This window comes from Parasteatoda tepidariorum, chromosome 6 (assembly GCF_982258835.1).
Source record: "Parasteatoda tepidariorum strain Cologne lab strain chromosome 6, Ptep-v5.0, whole genome shotgun sequence".
NCBI lineage: Eukaryota > Metazoa > Arthropoda > Arachnida > Araneae > Theridiidae > Parasteatoda > Parasteatoda tepidariorum.
The window spans coordinates 32,706,970-32,727,994 of record NC_141760.1 but is presented as its reverse complement, the minus strand read 5'-3'; the positions used below and the strand labels follow the sequence as shown (position 1 = coordinate 32,727,994).

The following is a 21,025-nucleotide window of genomic DNA, read 5'->3' as shown; positions in this document are numbered from 1 at the left end:
TAAAATTTTCCTCTCAAAATTGGCAACATATCTAATTTTACTTTATAATTGTACTTTGGTGCGTAATCATCTCTCCTCCCTGAATTTTCAAAGATAAAGTTTTTTGGTATATAATCGCGTCTTAAATTTAATTTTCAGATCTAATTCTCTTGAATAATTTTCGACAAACTATTGAATACTAATTTTATGTTTGCAAATTTAAAGTGAAATTATTTTTTCATAGTCTTTATTAAATATTGGCCAGTACTTTTTAATTTTTTTCCGGTTTTGATGATCACCCTGTCAGTGATTCCTTTTTCACGTTGTTACTTACGGCAATTCTCAAAAGCAAGAACTCACAACATGCTGATGTGTTTTGTATTTGAAGAAAGCTTGATGATAGAAAGTATTCCCATTTAAAATTTAAAGTTTTTGCACTGCTGTGAAGTGGCACTTCATTGATAGAATTTTGATTCTGAATAAATTATTATAAAACAACCGGCAGCAGTCTATCCATCCAAGTAACCGTAAAGTTTGCTGAAAAAAATATTTTTTTACCTTCACGGTCTTAAAACCGTTTACAACTAGTATAATTAAAAAACTATGAATACAAAAGTATACATTTTTTAACCAATTACTACTAGCCTGGTTTCAACACCATTAAAAAAACTCAGCTTGACTTGCATGACACTCTTTTTGTTTTGAAGAGAATGGATGAAACATTGTGATATCAACGCTGGGATTCGAACCCCTGTTGTGCAAGTCATGAAATTGACAGATCAGCCCTCTGGGCTGTAGGGAACGAAGTGGCTTCATTAGGTAAGTCTAGTAGGTGCGATAAAATTCCGGTTGCTTAACTGTAATAGGTGAAAGCAGTCAATAAACGGTTTTTCTTATAGTTAACAGTTTGAATACTGTCTTATTGTGGTTATTCGACTGTTTTATTCGAATATGGTATAATAATAATCAAAAAAAAAATTTATTTAACCTTTTCTTTCCCCGAGAAATTTAACAGTGTTAAATTGAGAAGTTTATTTTTAATTTGGTCTACACGTAAAATTCCAGTTGGATGATTATCAAGATATCATTTTATTTAAGTTCTAATACGTCGAATAAGTCGCTTTTTAAATTTACAATAATTTATATAATAAAACATAAGTTGTGTTATTACTTTAAAAAAAAACGTTTTTAAGGAATTTGAGAAAATAAAAAAAACTTCCTTTCATTTAACCAATTACAAATACTTGTTTGTGTGGTTGACACAAAACCTTGGTTATCTTTGTTTACCCTTAATAGTTTTTCATGGGTCAAAATTACTTGAGTATGCAATGCAATTGAGTGGGTACAGTTCTTTCACCAGGAGTTGGCACTTGCCTCCGCCTTCATCGCGTGGTATGCGGCTATACTATTTCGCTATTTTTGGGAGAAGGATGTGAACAATTCTGAACAAGGTTGCTATTTGACGATCGTATGACAAAAATATTTATTTCGCAAGCCTTATGTTCATTTTTTTAACACTAAATATTTCATAAATGTGATGCTATTTCGTGCCCTTTTTTATGATATTTCTCTCTTTTGAGTGAATATTTATTTATTTTTTGTTAGTTAGTTTGTCCTTTTTGAGAATAGTTTGTCCTTTTTGAGAAATTTTGCTGGGTAAACAGCATAATGTGTTTAGTTAACTAGAGAAACGAAAGGCATAGTAGCAGATGATAAAAGGAAGTAAGTGACTGAAAAAGAATTCACTGTTTGTGTTTGCCGAGCATTAAGGGTTGTCACAATTCCAAGAGCGGAGATGTTTTTCTTCTTACTGTCCAGCGCTGAAATGAACTATACCTCCGAGGAGGTGGAGCCAAGTGCCAACTCCTGGTGAACTAACTGTAGCTAAGGATTGAATGTTAAAAAAATTTAAATAGTATTACACTCGTTATTTCGAATCACATCAATTCGAATTTTCTTTCAAAAAAATTTCTGCCACTTTCGAAGAATTTTAGTTAAGTTTGCAATCTTCAGTACAGGGTACAACAAATTGAATTTTTGTAAACTTTGTTTGCACTACAAAAGTGGTGGATTAAAATTCCAAATTTAGAAATTTCACATTGCTCTGCTTTCTGAGGAAATTATTTCTCGTGGTTACAAATTTTATTGTAATAAGAGTTGATTCTTGATATAATACATTTAAAAGAAATTAATTTTGATCAATAATAATATTTGAAGGGCTGAGTGGATCTAAGGTATAATAACCATTTTTTTAAAAAATTAACATTTATCGGTTAATCTTCTTATTTTTGTCCTATTTAACTATACAGTATTCATTAATTTCGTTGAGACTTCTTGTTTTGAAGATCTCAGTGGACGAGGAATGTGAATTTTTTTTCATTTCTAAAAGCTTAGTGGATGAAGAAGATTAATACCTATTTATTTGGTTAATTCTTAACATTCTGAAGATGTTAGTGGATGAAGGAGATTAGTGCGTATTTATTTGGTTAAGTCTTAACATTTTGAAGATGTTAGGGCATAGAAGGTCCAAACGACTGTGTTAATTTTTCTACGCATTTTTATTTAGAAGACCTTAGTGGATGAAGGAAGTCACAGTCTCTGAATGTTTTTGGAGTAGAATAATCATATAAGTGCACTTGGTGATAAATCTTTTTAAAAAAATATCTCTTGGTCGCAAATAAAAATGCGTAGAAGAAGTTTAAATGAGTATTAAGAATTTATAGATTTCACCAGTAGGAAGCTAGTAAACAAAAAACAAATAAGTCCTAATTTCTGACTGTCAACATATAAACTAAAAGCTCATCATTATCTCAAATCCATCCATAAAAAGGCACTTAAGATCATTCATTCATTAAGATCGTTTAGAGTATAATTAAAATCTAAACAGAAAAGTGTTTATAAAAATATATATTGCTTTATTAAATATGTTTGATCAATGTATAAGTTAAACTTCCAGATCACGTGATGCGTTGAGTTCATCCTGAGATTTGGTATTCTCTGCGGAAGCTGAGCGCAAATTTGTTATTCTAGAAGCTGCAGATGCACCATCGCAGGATGTGTTCTGGTCCACCCCTTTCAGCAATCCCCATGTGATGAGGAGGTGAAAATAGGCTTCTCTATAGTGCTTGTTCAATAGGACGTAGATAAAGGGATTGGAGCAAGCAGACATCCATGCGAGAATAGAGGCCATGGTATGGATCACTGGGTACCTGCAAGAAATTTTTTATTAAAGATGTGATAAAATAGAAATAACGAAGGGGCTTCAACCCCTGATCGTAGTAAAACGGTATTATTTAACATCAGAAAGATGCAATATAATACTGCCATGAAACGCTAGACTCCTGAATCATATCTTCTAATATTAGAGCTGATATTATATAAGATTGGCTAGTATTTAATGGAAATATAAAATATGCTTAAAATAAAAACAGCTGCTCGCCATAAAAATAATCGAAACATAAATAAAATTAGGAGTAGACTGACTGCATCATCCCTCTGCCTCGCCTCCCAATTAATTATAACACGCTGTTTTTACTCCAGAAAAAAAAAGAAGAAAAAAACTGATATCGTAATCATTCATCGTTGTCTTATTTTCGGGAAAAATAATCATGCTTTCAAAGACCGATTAAATTTTATAATATATATACAGGACTGTTTCTCATCCAGTAGAAAGTAAATTAAGGTGAACAATTTGTAATTAATACGTAAACTTCTCCAATCTTTTTTTTTAAAAATTAGGACTGAAAGAGAATATAAAATTGTAAATATATATGCTATAACTGTTATAAAAAAAAGTTATAGTAATATGGATATTTCATTTCTTTTCAAAACAACCTAGAGATGATTTCATTCCCTTTCCCTACCAGATTTTTCTCTTTACCGGAGTACAAACAGGCCAGAATATTTTCAAATACTAGTTTTCTTTACAAATAACGTTATTTTGGTGATAGCCAATGTTCAGTAGCTTTCGTTTCATAAATATCGTGTTGAGGATGACGGTCGACATCCTACAGAGTATGTAAGGTGCTGGGAAATATCGATAGACAACTACAGCGTTTTTTACAACATCGATCTATGTCATTTTTCCGATACAGAATATCAGTAAAAGTTTGACGTTTTTACTTAGAACTGAACAATAATGTTCGATGTCGTAAACGACGATTTTACGAAATCGATCGATATTGTGTGTTAGGTGGGCAATCGGTGAGTAATTCATTAATAATGGTTTTTAGCATATTTCCTTTTTTGAAACCAAATTAAGCATATGAAACTTTTGAAAATCAAATGTACAATTTAAAGTTGTATGAAAACATTTATGTTTGCAATTAGGAAAAATGTTTACGTTTGTTAGGTTTTATAAAATTTATGTGATATTCACGACCATATAAAAAAATCGAAATTAATATTTTTTTAAAACTAATTACCTTCTTTTTGCATAAAACAGGTTTTCCTCACATTAGCGTTTTGAAAATAAAAACCTTTTCGGCTCATCCTAATCTACACTGCTGCATATTCCTCAATTGAAACAAAATTTTTATTTGATAGATGAGACCACTACTTATAGATGAGAACTTATAAGAACCTTCATTACATTTGTTCTTGCACATATTATACTATTTATAATAGAGCGTATTGTTAATAGATGGCAGCACCAAACATATTAATGAATATAAGTTGTAAGACTTATTATGACAAGTTTATCACACCTGTAAATATTTTAACAGATTATTATGAATGCACTTTGAAGCTATTTTCCAAGTAGAAAACTTCATTTTCTTCAGAAATAAAAGTAAGAGGTTATAATAAATATAAAGGCAAGAAATAAAGCCAAGTAGTAATTTTAGGAAAAAAACGCTCTTTTTTTTAATCAATTTTTAAGCTATTTTTCAAAAAGAAAACTTTATTTTCTTTTTAAATTTAATAAAAGGACGAATAATGCGTTTCGCCCCTTCAGAAATTTAGACATTCACAAAAATAAGGTCTATTTAAATTTGTAATCTTAGAGGGAAAAAACTTTTTTTTTTCAACTTTGAAGTGATTTTCTAAGTAAAAATCTTTATTTGCATCTGAAATTTAATTGAAGGACGAATAATGTGCTTCGCCATTTCTGAAATTTCGCCATTCCTGAAAATAAAGCTAAATTGGTAATTTTAGTAAGAAAAAAAAGAGAACATTTTTTCAACTTTAAAGTTTTTTTTTTCTTTTTTAAAAGGATTTTTTTTTCTGAAATTGAGGGGGTGAATAGTGTACTTAGCCCCTTCTGAAATGTAGACATCCGTGAGAATGAACTCAAGTTAAAATGGTAACTATAGAAAAAAAGCACTATTTTTTTCAACTTCAAAGCTAATTTCGAAATCAAAATTTTTATTATCCTCTGAAATTTAATTGAAGGACAAATAATGAACTTTGCCCCTTTTGAAATTTAGACATTCGTGAAAATAAAATAAAATTAAATTGGTAATTTTAGAAAGAAAAAAATTTTTTTTTCAAAATCGAAAACTGTTTTCTTACGACAAAGACTTTTTTTTTTTTACATATGATAACTTTCTATAAAATTAAGCGAGGAAAAAAAAACAATTTTAAAAACAAACCATCCATAAAGGCAGTTATTTGACTCCTCAAAAACAACCACCTCATATTACACTATGGGATACTTATGCTTGGGTTATAAGTACTTTTGCTTTGTTAATTTTCATTTTTATGGCCCTTTGCTCATTTGTCCTCTTTTTAAAATATCAGATATCTACAGAACCATATCTTATTTGAATATCTGTTCATAAATTGTATCAAACAAGCAATTATTTAGATTTTCTGAGAAAACAGATGTTTTAAACTGGGGAAAACTCTTGTTGACATTTTCTCTGGTCATTTTGTGATGAGACTTTTCTCAGACAAACATTAATAAATGCTCTCTGTTAAATTTTCTTTTTTAGTTCATTAAATTACATTATTTAAGTTATCGATTTTAAATTAAAGCATAATTTTTTTATGTCGTTTTAAATTAAGTGGTTTTTGTTTTTTCCCATCAGTTTGATAAATTTGCAAATTTTTTTTAAAACATAAATCGTGCCATTCATCAATGATTCCAATTCTTAATGAAGCTTCTCGTTGAATAACAAGAAAACGTAAAATAAATTTCGAAGGAGGCAAGCAAATGTTTTCTTTTCATTAAATTATTTAATGCTTTAATAATTATGTATTTATGTACTGTTAGAATTTTTTTATATAGTTGTTCTTATAATAAATGTTTTTATTATGTTCGTAAATTCATTTATATAGTTCATTAGGTCATGATTTTACCGTTTATTGTTTGTGTATGGATTTTGTTATTAGTTCATATTACGAATTTTTTTCTTTTAAATTGTAAAATAATATTTTCAATTCTTTTTACCTTTAAACAACTTTGTTTTTATTCAAAATAAAATTCAACGTTTACTTTTTAAAAAAAAATCCCAATCAATAAAAAAATAATAAATAAAGTAACGTTGAAATAAAAATTTGTTTTTGTTTTTTCGATCGTTCTTTCGACTTTTAGGAGGTACGTTTTAATATCGGTTCTTTAAGATCATCATTGTCTTTATTTTACTGAAATTAATTTCAAGTCTTTTGCTTTTATTGCACAAAAGTGATATATATTGTAGTTTAATATACTTAAAATAAATAAATAAAAATGACCGAAAAACTGCTAATTCTAAAAACAGGAAAATAACATGATTGAAAATGCATTATATCAGCTCCGAAAGGTGTTTTTTAACAATAATTTGTATAAATAATGATAATTTTTATATTAATACAAAAATTTAACTACCATTTACATTTTTAACAGTAAAAATGCCAAAAAAATTTTCTTAAAAAAAGTTTCATTAACATTTTTTATAATATTTTACTATTCTCAGTAATAAAACTTTAATTAAACAAAAAACATATTTTTAGGAATAGGGAAATTTGTTTCAGTAACATTGGAGCAGAAAAAAATTTTAGCTTAATTTTTCTTTAAAATCTTAATTTTATAGGATGGTCAAATTGTGTTAATAAACTTTGCGGCAATTAACGGCAATAATCGTCCAAGAGTTCGTGAAATCTTTTTTTATGAATGATTTTTCTGAATTTGAAGTATTAATTTTTAAAAATTTCAATTCTGAAATTATAAATGCTGGTAATAGGCTGGATAGCCTGGCTGGTAGGGCACTGGGCCAATGTCCAAGAGATCGTGGGTTCGATTCCCGCCGGCCGAAGCCTCTCCGTGTAATAAATTGTGAGTAGATCCAGGTTCCAAGATTGAAATCCCTCGACAGATCCCAAGTTTTGCAAATTCTCACTTCTTTCAGAATATCGGAAGTCGGATTATTGGTTAAAGTCTCCAATTCATTTTATCTGGATGCTCAATGCAAAAGGTCCCCCCCGACCCCAAGTTAAGCTAGAAATTATAAAATTAGAGATTAAATGTTTAGAGCTATATACCAGCTATACTGATTAGTTGATCAATATCAGTCACAGCGGAAATTTAAACAAAAAGTTTTTTTTTTTTGCTTTTCTTCTAATTCAAAAATTTGAAAGGAGTTGTTAGAATAGTTAGCGAGGCACATTAAAATTACGTTTATTTGGTACTAAACTACCATATTTCAAATTTTTTGCTTTTCAGTTTGGATGTGGGGAACTTTCTGTTAAAATTTATTCTGTTCTATTTAATAAATTTAGGTATGGGGAGCTTACAATAAAAATTCATTAGTTCTTCTCTTTTTTTTTCCACAAAAGAAAAACATTTTATATCGTGAACTTTCTGTTTATATTAAACTAAAACATTATCTTTTTTGATATCCAAATATCTCTTTAAAGTTATAATACTTCTTCTTATTTTTCTAAAAATAAAAAGATATAAAGGATATTAAAGGACAAAAATATAATGGATAAGGATATAAAAAATAAGGATATAAAAGATAAGGACATAAGGGATATTAAAGCACATTTGCTCAAAACGCTACGTCTAAAGTGCCTATGAGGTAAGCGTATTTGCATAAAAGGAATGTATATAATATACTTTGCATTAATTTATACGTTGAACGTTGAATACTTAATGCTGAATAATAAATTTAAACAGAAAATAAGTGGATAGAATGTGTATAATACAATTTGCTATTCTGCCACATGGAACATACTCCTATGATGTCACTACTAAATATTCTGTCAGTGCTTTAGATGAGCATCACTGAGTTTTAAAAGAAAAACAACATCTTTGAGTCAATATGAAAGATATTTTAGATAAAATCAGACTAAAATTTGCATGTCTAACAGCACTCAGGGTATGATCTGATCGTCTCTTTTTAAGCATCATTGAAGACATTGCTCGCGACGCGATGTCTTGAAGAGAAAGGCATTCTTTCTGGACATAACTGCAACGATTACTGTCGACGTGCTTTTCCTTTCAAACGTGCAAAAGCGCGACGGAGAGTGAAACTGTGAAATTGATGGAGAATGCAAATGAGATTAAGCGCTTCACTGGATCGATAAACTATGTGGAATGTACATAGTTACAGATAATTATGTCATATTTCACATTATTTGCAAAAAAATCACAGGACAGAGATGCGCATTTAAAATACCGATATACAGAAAGAAATGATTTGATATCATTTCAAGAGCTATTGAACCTAAATTTCATTTTTTTTTATAGATTTTGCAAGGAAAGAAAATGCTGGTATGATGTAATTGCAAATAGGAAAATTCTCATGTAGGGACTCTTCTGAAGTAAAAGCATTGAAATTTTGCATAAAAAATAAATTTTAACTTAAAAGTCGGACAATTGTTACCAAAATGCTACTTTAAGAAATAATTAGAACTTTTATATGAGAAAGAAATAGATAAGTAGTAGAAACGTTCTCCTTAAAATTATATTGAAGTGCATCATTTTATCGATCAATTACTAAGAAATACTATAACAATTGCATACTTCGATATCCTTAATAACAGATTCTATAAGAAAGTTTACACAAATGGTTATAGAAATTTAGTTAGGAAATAAATGAAATATTCAAATCTCATTTTATGTAAATTTTTAGTTTTTATTTTTATTTTTGACTATATCCCAATAAATTAGTGAAACTAAAACATTTTGAATAAAATTATGAAACTCATTTAAAGAAAAATGAATGAAAAATTTTAAAAACTATTTATGTTTCATTATTCAACTAAACAATCATTTAAATTTATAATGAATAAATTTTAAAATTCCTCATATTTTTCTAAAAATATTTAATATCGTCCATCATACAAAAAAAATTAATATCGCATTTTATTTGCAAAAACTTTGTTTTTAAATTATATTAACTTAGACTAACATCAATTTTAAAGCTTATTTCATTTTAATTTCTTGTGATTTCGGATTTCGAAACAATTCGTTTTAAATACATTTTTCAAATTCTGAACATTTTAAGAACTGGTACGCAGACATTTGAAAACTTTAAAGCCAAAGCGAATGAAGTGAATCAAAACCGAATTACTTGAAAATGGTGAGTTAGATGATAAAACCGACGAAAATTTCCTCTAATAACTCACCTCGCTTCTCTGCTACGCAGAGAGTGATAGGAAAAAGACGATAATACATTTTGGTTTCTGATACAGTAAATTTTTTTCTTAAATTTTATTTTCAAAGGACCAGACCGTGTCTATGCATTTATGTAAACGTTAACCTATAAGCTTGTAGATTCAGACAAAATTGAAACTACACTAAAACTATCATTTTGAAAGAAAAAAAACTGGAGCTATCCTAGCAAAACTAATTTCAGATTTAAAGTCCCCACACTCGAATTATGTAAGAACAAGTACTCCACCCCATTGTAATGCATCCCAGTGTAGTTAGCGTGAAGCTCACCTTATGCTTTCTTCGAATACGTTGACGATCATTAGTGGCAGAAAACAGATTTGAAAAGTGCAAAAACAAGCCAACATAGTAAGTGTCACCTTCAAGTCTTCCTTCCTTCTGGGCAACAATCTAGAGTTCCTTTTTGAAGCATCGGAATTGAGATGAGAAAGCACTTTCATAGAGGTGCTTCGCACCTGAAACAAATGAATTTCATCAGCAGCGTTCATAAAAGGTAAAAACTGAAATTGCCAATAAAGTATTTTTTTTAATATTTCATATCAACTATTAACCGCCAGTTAATTTTTCATTGTACACATTTCGAGACTAGTTACAAATACTATTAGGAAATCTAATAAAAATTTTATTATATTTAAATTTATCCTCAAATTCTTACTTAGTAAAAACAATATTATTTATTTCAAATTGCCGATTGCAGTAACAAATAAGTTAAAATTGCTAATTTCTCTTAGTTTTGTTGCAAGCTTAAACTTCATTTGCTGTAATTTTATATTTTCAAAACGGAAGTAAGAACTTAATAAAGCCACACCATTTTAGCTTTTTGAATATACTCTCAAGGGTTCGCCAAGATTTTTAAAGAGGTTGCGGCGGTGCCCTGGCCCTGTAATCTCACCTTCACTGGGTGATGCAAAAAAAAACGAACTTTTACTTCAACTTGCAGGAGTCACGTAAAACCAGTTTTTCTACAAGCAACCGACGATATCCACATTTTAGCTCGTGGCACGGTCGGTGAAGCATGGCTGTACAATGATCCTAATTTCATTTTTAACTTTCTGTATTTATTTGTAATTAATTATGTTTAAATTAAATTTATTCTTCAAACTTTAATTGGTAATTTGCTTTAATGCTTATAAAAACTCAATTTACCAAATTGGTGACCCTTTTTTCGAACACGCGTTCAACATCAACTCAGGATATGGCGTTTCAACAATTTCAGTAAGTTTATTTTTTTAAATTGGTTTCCACTAGGAGTATCACGCGGTAACTTTTATTTTCTTGTGTGGCTTTTTTTTAATTTCTTATTACCGTCTAATTTAATAGTTATTTTTACTTCTCACTAAACATGGCATTTTTGTTATAGCAATGTTCGCGTTCATCGATATTTACATTATTTCTAATAATAATCCATAATCAAATTTGTTAACTAAATTCACGACTTATTTGAGAATTTTCTTTTAATTTGCTTAAACATTCCGCAATGCCTAACGAAACTCTAGACGAAAATCAAATTGCTCACGTGGCAGTCAAACCACCTCCGTTTTGGAAATCAAATCCCGCCTTGTGGTTTGTCCGGCTAGAAGCACAATTCACTTTGGCTAAAATTTCCACCGATGATGCAAAGTTTAATTACGTACTTGCAGCGGTCGACTCGGATGTTTTAAGTTCGATTAGCGATATTGTATTAAAACCTCCTAACACTGAGAAATACGAAGCTATCAAAAAACGATTAATTGAGCTGCATTCCGAGAGTGAGGAATCAAAAATTCGGACCCTTCTTCAAGGGCTGGAATTGGGTGACCAGCGACCTTCCCAATTATTAACACGAATGAGAGCACTCGCAGGTGATAATGTGGGCACTCCTCTCTTAAAATCTTTGTGGCTTGGTAGACTCCCTAACAACGTACAAACTATTTTGGCAGCCCTCAATGATGAATTAGACCAGCTAGCTTCAGTTGCTGACAAAATCAATGATCTCACCTCGTATCAACATGTAAACACTGTCGTCGCTGATAAAACGTCTGCACTCGAATTGCAAGTCGCTCAGCTCACTAAACAAGTAAGCGAACTCACTTCTTATGTGAGACAGTCTCGAAACCCGAACAGAGAAAGAAAGAATTCTCAACATCGCAGCAATTCTAGAGCTCGCAGAAAATATAAAGAACCTGAAAACGGATATTGTTTTTATCATACAAATTTTGGTAATCGTGCTAAAAAGTGTAATTCTCCATGCAATTACTCGGAAAACTAAACAGGCGATCGCACGAAGGCCATACCGATCGCCACATTAATCGTATTTTATTGGCCGATCAAAAAAGTAACCTTAATTTGCTTATTGATACTGGCGCTGATTTGTCTGCCTTGCCAAAGCGTTATGCATCTGATACTAAAGTTTCTGATGATTTAGTATTATTCGCAGCAAACGGTACTAAAATTTTAACATACGGAACAAAAATTTTAACTTTAGATTTTAACCTTCGTAGGCCATTCACTTGGCGTTTTGTTGTTGCCGATGTTAAACAGCCAATTATTGGTGTCGATTTTCTGAGACATTTCGATTTATTAGTTGATGTAAAAAATAGCCGATTAATTGATAATCTAACTAAACTAACATCACGTGGAAAGATTGCTAATATTGATTTTCCAAGTAGTTTAACTATTCACTTAGGAGACTCAAAATTTGATAGGGTATTGTCCCGCTTTCCGGAATTGACAAACCCATCTCATGCAAATCCTACGCCTACTCCTTCGACCGTTTACCATTTTTTAGAAACTACAGGACCGCCTGTATTTTCAAAGCCAAGGCGTTTATCGCCCGAAATTATGAAAGCGACCAGGGAAGAATTTGATTTTCTTTTAACTCAAGGGATTATAAGACCATCAAAAAGCCCTTGGGCTAGCCCACTACACGTAGTTAGGAAGTCGAATGGTAATTGGCGTCCCTGCGGAGATTACCGAAAACTTAATTCCATAACAGTTCCTGACAGATACCCAGTTCCACATATTCAGGACTGCACTCAATTATTTTACGGTAAGATTTTTTCAACTGTCGATCTCACGAGAGCGTATCATCAAATTCCGGTGAACCCTCCGGATATTCCCAAAACAGCAGTCACCACTCCATTCGGACTATTCGAATACGTTTACATGCCTTTCGGTTTAAAAAACTCTGGTCAAACTTTCCAAAGGTTTATGCACCAAGTTTTAACAGGCTTAGACTTTTGCATACCATACTTTGACGACGTGTTCATAGCTTCAGCTAATGAAGACGAACACATCCAACATCTTCAAGAAATATTTACCCGTTTTTCTCAGTACGGCCTTAAACTTAACCCATCAAAGTGCGTGTTGGGAAAATCATCCGTTAAATTTCTCGGTTGTCTAATTTCTTCAGAGGGTGTTCAACCTTTACCTGAAAAAGTACAAGCCATAGTTGATTTCCCCAAACCTGAGACAGTTGTCCAACTTAAACGTTTTCTAGCTATGATAAATTTTTATCGCCGTTTTTTAAAAAATGCCGCAGCCACACAAGCTCCTTTAACTGAATATTTGAGAGATTCGAAGAAAAACGACAAACGCTTGATCCAGTGGACAGGCGCAGCAATTTCGGCATTTGAAAAATGCAAACAAGAATTAGCTAATTTTGCTATTCTTAGTTATCAAACACCTAATCAGCAACTTTCGTTAATGGTAGATGCTTCCGATACCTCTATTGGCGCTGTTTTAAATACTGATACTCCTAGTGGACCAAAGCCCCTCGGTTTCTTTTCCCGTAAACTTTCATTAACTGAAAAAAAATACAGTACCTATGATCGCGAATTACTTGCCATGTATGCAGCTATTAAACACTTTCGCCATAATCTTGAAGCGCAAAATTTCATAATATTTACCGACCATCGTCCCTTAATTTATTCCTTTAAAAAAAATTCAGATTCATGCTCACCGCGCCAGCTTCGACAATTAGATTTTATAGCCCAATTCAGTACTGAAATTCGCCATGTTTCTGGAAGTGATAATGTAGTAGCCGACACACTCTCACGATTAAACTCAATAAAGCTTCCACCAATTGATTTTCTTAAAATCGCTGATGCCCAAAGAGCTGATGAGGAACTAAAGAAACTACTCACTGAATGCGAAAACTCTACAATGACTTTGAAGTTGCAAACTATGAAATTGGACGGCCCATACCCCTTATATTGTGACACCAGCAATGACAGAGTTCGTCCATACGTGCCAAAAGAATTTCGAAAAAGTATTTTTATGTCTCTTCACAATTTGACACATCCTGGAATCCGTGCTTCGAAGAAGCCTGTTCTTTCTCGATTTGTATGGCCATCCATAGCCAAAGATGTTGTAGAATGGTCTCGCTCCTGTGTCAGCTGTCAGAAAAACAAAGTGATCCGACACACACGGTCTCCTCTGCAACCATTTGAGTTACCATCTCGACGGTTCGGTCATATCCACATCGACCTTGTCGGACCGCTCCCTCCTTCTGATGGATACCAGTATCTCTTGACGTGCATTGACAGATTCTCAAGGTGGCCTGAAGCTATCCCCATCCCAGAGATTACTGCCGAAACGGTAGCCCGAGCACTCGTGAACAACTGGTTTTCTAGGTTCGGCATTCCTTCTGTAATCACAACAGACCAAGGCCGTCAGTTCGAGAGTAGCCTTTTTCTTCAACTGTCTCGAATGATCGGAGCAGCTAGAGTGCGTACAACACCGTACCATCCTTCTAGCAATGGTCTCGTCGAATGCTTTCACAGAGCCCTAAAACAAGGTCTCAAATGCCACCCCAATATAAAATGGACTGAATCTCTTCCCATTGTACTTCTTGGACTAAGATCTGCCGTAAAAGAGGACCTAGGATGCACCAGTGCTGAACTCGTCTATGGAACCCCCCTACGACTACCAGCGGAGTTCTTCGATCCGTCAACTTCAAATGTTGATCCACACGAGTTCCTTCAAAAACTTCGAACCTGCATGTCAGAACTGAAACCAATTCCAACTTCATCACATGCAAACGTAAAAGTTTTCATCCACCCAACTCTTGAATCATGCTCTCATGTGTTTGTGAGACGTGACAGTGTAAAGAAGCCCCTTCAAGCTCCTTATGATGGACCATATAGAGTACTCAGTCGTTCAGAAAAAACTTTTTGTCTGGACATTTCTGGAAAAGTTTCAGTGATCAGTGTTGACCGTCTAAAACCGGCTTTCTTCCTCAAAGACATTGAGCGGACTGTGATATCAAAATTACCTCATGCTGCGATAACTCCAACGACCACACAATTTACTGAACCTCCGCAGACAACGACACGATCTGGCCGGAGAGTTCGATTTAATCCCAAATACTTGTAGTATTTGCTGGAGGGGGAGTACTGCGGCGGTGCCCTGGCCCTGTAATCTCACCTTCACTGGGTGATGCAAAAAAAAACGAACTTTTACTTCAACTTGCAGGAGTCACGTAAAACCAGTTTTTCTACAAGCAACCGACGATATCCACATTTTAGCTCGTGGCACGGTCGGTGAAGCATGGCTGTACAATGATCCTAATTTCATTTTTAACTTTCTGTATTTATTTGTAATTAATTATGTTTAAATTAAATTTATTCTTCAAACTTTAATTGGTAATTTGCTTTAATGCTTATAAAAACTCAATTTACCAAAAGGTTAAAAAAAATTTGCACTAAAAATATATCTCTTATATTTTTTTTTTAAAACTGATCAATTAATTTTCTTGATCATCGGAAATATTTGGATGAAGCTTATTACATTTATAGAAGTCTGATACATGATGGATGAATATTATCTAAATTGAAGTGGTTGCAAAATTCGGAAAACTTCAAATTGCTTTGATGATTAGTTTTAAAGACTCGTATCTCGGCTGCATTTTTTTTAGAAAACTTTAATGGTTCTTTCTAGTTAACCAAATCGGTGTAGTTTTATACTGAGTTTGGCTAAGCGTGGGAGAATTGGACAAAGCTAGATTTGTGGATAAAACTGGGATCCGGTACTTTTTAACTATTACTAGCAGTTACTTTGAGAAATCTCATGAAACGAGCTAATAACATGTTACGTTATTTAGAGATAAATGAACTACATCGCATTTTGTTTGTTTGGCAACTTCAGTGTTTTCAAAAATTCGAATAGAAAAATTTTGATTTTTGTTGTATAGATTCTAATTGCTTGAAGATTTATTTTAGTTAAATTCAACATCTAATAACTCTTCTTTTAGCTCTTATTTTGAGTTGTTAAAATGAGTTTTGCATCAGGTTCAAAATATGCAAATCCCTTTTTTTAAAGTTATACTTCTTATGCGACTTATACTTCGACGATATTCTTATACTTCTTATCCAACAAGGTTGCGTTAAACGTTTAACGCTACATTTTTATTGGCCAGAAAATCACGTGGTAGGATCCAGTTTTCCCTCATTCATTTCCATATGGATGGGTGGTCTAATGTAAACAATAACAAGCGTCCTTAAACCGGAAGAAATTCAGAAAATTTCCGGTGTATCCCTCCGCTTATGTTATGACTACGAGGCGATGTGTGAACAAGCCTAATATTCTATTCAGTTTTGTTATTTTAATTTGGGTTCAAATCTAAACATAATTGTACCATTCATAAGAGCTTTCTGAAATGTATTGATTCTCAGAGGTCGTAAGGCCAAAAAAAATTTTGGAAAGTTAATACCTCATTGTGAATAATTTTTAAGGTATGCCATGTTTTGTATTTTATCCCTTATTTGGCTACATTTGAACAAAATGTCGCCAAAAACATCTTTAAAAATATCTTTTTACGTTAGCCTAATTAGAAAATATTCTAATGATTATAATATTAATATGATAATGCTGAAGTTTAAAGGCTGAAAGAAAGAACTCGGTACATGTGAAATACTGCAAAAGATATGATGCAATAATATGATGGCGCGTTTTTTTCAATCTGCGGCGCAAAAATATATCGGAAGCAGTAACCCGGAAGTCTTGAAAGAGCAATTTTACCACTAGCTTTGCCTTAGCTTTACACGATCACCCATCCATTGTTTTGGTTCTCACTAGCATAAAAATAATAAAAGTCATAAACGTATTGTTTTTCTATAAATATTTTTTTAGTTTGTTTTGATACACATATAATTTAATAGGATAGTATTTTTTATTTTCAAATTTAGTGGATAACAATTGAAAAAAATGAGTGAAACAATCCCACGGACAATGCGACGGATTTAAGGTTATGTCAAGGTACGTCTCTTGTGAATATCAATTGATTGTTAGGTTTTCTCTTTTGAAATTACATTATGACGCATTCACATACATTATTAATACAAATACATTTTCCAGGTGAGGCAACCAGAAGCACTGGTTCAAGAGGACGACGAGGGAAAAATGTACAATATTACCGTGATTACAGAGCACGGAAGCGAGCGGAGCAGGAAAAAGAGTCGTTGAATAGAACTAGTGATCCTTCTAGGACTGCTGATTCTTCTAGAATTAACGTCGCTGGTTGCGAAGTTTAACTTCTTCCGTGCGGAGGGACTCTACGCACTATTTTTTTTGTTTTTAAAAAGCGCTCTCGGGGGAAACCAGGATCCTGTAAGTAAGACAGTATGGCTACATTCCTGGAAGTATGAATTGTATGCCTCACCAGTAAAGCACGAATTCTGCAGCATTGCAGATGTACATGACTTAAATTAAACTTGTAATTTTAATTCTTTAATCTGATCACCTGATCCAAACATATTCCTTATGCTCCTTGATTTTTTTTTTTTTAATATCAATACAATTTTATCAACGTAGGAGTGTCATAGTACTAGTTTCTTGCTAAAAATAAATATTTTAGTAAGAAAAACATTTTTTTCATTATTTATATTTATATACCGGGTTTATTGGACTTCTATAACATTGGGTGATGGTATACTTCCAAAGTATACGAATTTACCCTCCAAAATATAGTTTAAATAATAATTTAGTAATTTTATTGCAAAGTTTAAGTAACTTTATTTACATGGCTGCTGAGGAAAAAAAGAGACAGCTTGTAAACCTGGTTATTGAAATTCAAGATCTTTACAAACTTTCGGAGATTTGAAAACTGAATGAAGGAAAAATAATAAAACCAGGTTGCTGTATTGCAAGGAATGGAAATGAATACTGAAATGATTATTCAGAGGTAAAGAAGAAGTTATAAAAATACTTTCCTTAAGAAACTGCTTGAAAGTTGCATCAATTTTTGGAAACACTGAGAAATGTGTATGATAAGGTGTTAATAGAATCTTAACTTCTTACTTTGTAGAAGATGCAGGAGTAACAGACAACTATTGTGATGGTGGGTAACAGGAAAGCAAATGAAAACAAGAACTTCCTCGGAGATTTGCCTTCCGTTTTGAGAATGGTGCATGAAAAAGATGTATCATTGTAGCCAAATCTTCCCCAATAACCAGCCAAGGTTGGCACCAAAATCAGATAGCTGAAGGCCCAACAGAAAATTACCATGGCGCCAACATTCCATTTCTTGTAAATCTTGTTGTAAATTGGATAACAGTTTATCAAAACAAACCTGGAAGAAAGGAAAGGATATAAAAATGTTTTACACGTAGTGCACACGAGTTTAACTCTTTCCTAGGCAACAACCGAAGAACTGTTCTGATAAATCAGATCAGTGCTTTTAAAACTAAAAATGGAGAAAACTAGTTTGATTTTATCAAAACTACCAATTTCTCTTAATTTAGATACCGAACTTCCAACTTCCTAGGCTTTTCGTAAAACATTTATTCTAGTGGTACCTAAGTTTAGGTTTTAATGGATTATTTTTTAATCAATTAAAGTTATTTATAACATATAAATTACTTAACCCTTTGACTACGAATTTTAAAAAATGATATTTTTGTCCTGTTTATTATTCAAAAGGACAAAAAAGTCACAAATAAGGCACATTTAGTATTTGGGACTTTTCTGACAAGCGGTTATCAATTTAGAGGCTGGGACATATATGTTCCGGCCGTACTTAATGGTGGGATACATATGTCCATTAGCAATTTTTAAACATTTGTTGGGATAAATGAGTCCCGTTAGTAGTCAAAGGGTTAAAAGTTCGTATGCAACGCATAAAACAAATTTGTCATAACCTTTATGAAGGCAATGTCCTAATTTAACAGATCTGCGATTACTGCCCATCGTAAGCATACTTAATATATTGCAATTAAATATAATCATGTAATATAAGTATATATTTCATTTTACCCCTCTCCTATTTTACAGAACATTTCTTGATAAAAATGTTTTAAATAATAACAATTTCAAATATCCATTTCGAATCATTAATAACAACTGTATATTGGGCAAATTTGAGGTACAGATTTCGTATTTATTAATCTAATTTATTTATTGCGCATATTGGGGTACTATATTGCAAGCTTTATGGGGAAAAAATTTATCACTATTTTAATGCTTTAGGAAATGTTCGAAACATTTCTTTTCTGTACGAGAAATATGAAACGGCTTAAAAACAAGTAATCAAATTTTAAATAACGCATATATATCGCAATCTCAATATCATAGCATAAAATATACACTATTGTAGATCTAACTATTAGAAAATTTAAAAACTTTGATGAAACATGGGCTAACTTCTTATATTTTCGACTAAAAATTTCAACTAATTTACAACTTGAACTAAGAAATTGAATGATTTAGGATAATTCCGTAAACTGGATATTTTTTCCAATGGTGAAAATTTTACAGCAATTTTATCCTTAATATTATTTTGAGGACGATACTTAAAACATTTATGAAATTTTTACTAAATAACATCCCAATTCACAGAAACATCTTTGACATGGGAAGCACGATATTTTTCACCAAAACTGTTCTCCTCAAGAATTCGAAATGTCCGTCATATTGCTCCAAGATTATCATTATGTTACCTCATGCTTCAAAATGTAGCTTATCGTTATTGAATGTAGCTTACCGTTCAAAATGTAGCTTACTTTTGTTTCAAAAATTAGTAGAAATCAATGAAATTGGTTTAAATGAATTATAAATTTTATTCATTTAGTTTCAATTTAGCGTGGAAAAATGACAGCAAGTTTTTAAAAACTCGTTGTTAATTTTTGATTAAAAACGGTAGGTTTCAGATTGTAACACAGATTTTTGTCACAATTTTAGTATATTTTAGTCGATACAGTATTCATATCTGCCTTTAATCCTTTCGAGGATGATTTTCCTCAATGGTAGTAAAATGAAATTGATATTACAATTTTAGGCAGAAACATACGTTGCATTTTGAAATAGCTTACGCGGACTCTCATGATTGTATTACATATTATTATATATACTTAATTTTTTTAACAATAGTGGTGGTGAAAAATGTTATAAATTAAATTTATAAATGCAAGGAATATATAGAAAGCATACACTTTGCTACCACTTTAAATATGAATATAAAATTTTACGCCAAATGCGTAAAAGTTCTCGGGTATGAATATTATATTTTCCGAGATAAATCATCATAATAAAAAAAAAAACTTTTACCACTTTTCAATATTTCCTTTAGTTAAGTAAAGTTCTGTTATCGAATGAATTAGGAAAGGATAAATTAAATTTCCTATTAGAATTTATCTCTTGTGCAATAGGAAAATCTAGATTTTTATATACTAGGCATTTTCGTAACTGCATATTGCAACATAAAACATTAAAGGAAATTAATTTCTTTCAAAAACTTTCTGCAATTTTATTTTAGCATTTATAACATTAGCAAAGGAAACAAAATAATTGTCAAGCGGCTTTTCTCGACATTATAGTGATGCACTTACGTTGCTTTTTCAATACGTAGAAACGAGAAAAATGTGATACATATATAAAAATGGATATATATATATATATATAAAATATATAAGAATGGATTTTATTATGAGCGACCAAACTTTAAATTCAAGAAAAATCGCAATCAAATAACTATAATATTATTTTGTGGTTGACACGAACGCTTTAATTTTCCAACATATATTAAGAGACTGAAAAAGTATTTGAATTACCAATCTTTATATTTTTGAAAAATACATGCTACGGAAATTGAAACATTGGGTTCAAATGAGCTAAATTATCTTATGATAGGCGGCTATATGTTCTATGGTTAACTGAAAAACCGTTTATTTTTCAATTGATTTTCAAACAATCTTGAAAAAAGTTCCTCGTGGATTTAGCAAGAATATAGTGAAATATTTTTAATCCTTCGTAGATAAGCAAATGTCGGTTGCAAACTTTAGTCATGCAACGTATTAGCAAATGCGACCTCAGACCGTGTATTCTCACTGAAGAAGCATACTTTATTTGTTTCTAGCTCCATTTTGAAGTTTTATCTTAGCAACTTCACCTAAACTGGTACCGTCATGTGGGGCTACTTTGTGCGAATTCGAATTTGGCACTTTTCAAGTGCTGCTATTCAGTATTATGTTTTTT

The 21,025-nt window shown here is 31.7% G+C and overlaps 1 protein-coding gene across 1 annotated transcript in view; it reads right to left on the bottom strand.

Moving 5' to 3' along the window:
- Positions 1-2,873: 2,873 nt before the first annotated feature.
- The window catches only part of LOC107445345 (protein trapped in endoderm-1), a 30,209-nt gene continuing 12,057 nt past the window's right edge, over positions 2,874-21,025 (bottom strand). Inside the window, exons 2-4 of the mRNA XM_016059714.4 lie at positions 17,855-18,125; positions 9,848-10,032; positions 2,874-3,188 (exon numbers count right to left, since the gene is read on the bottom strand). Coding sequence (XP_015915200.3) covers positions 2,924-3,188; positions 9,848-10,032; positions 17,855-18,125 — 721 coding nt within the window. The 3' untranslated portion in view covers positions 2,874-2,923. The remainder of the gene's footprint in view (positions 3,189-9,847; positions 10,033-17,854; positions 18,126-21,025) is intronic.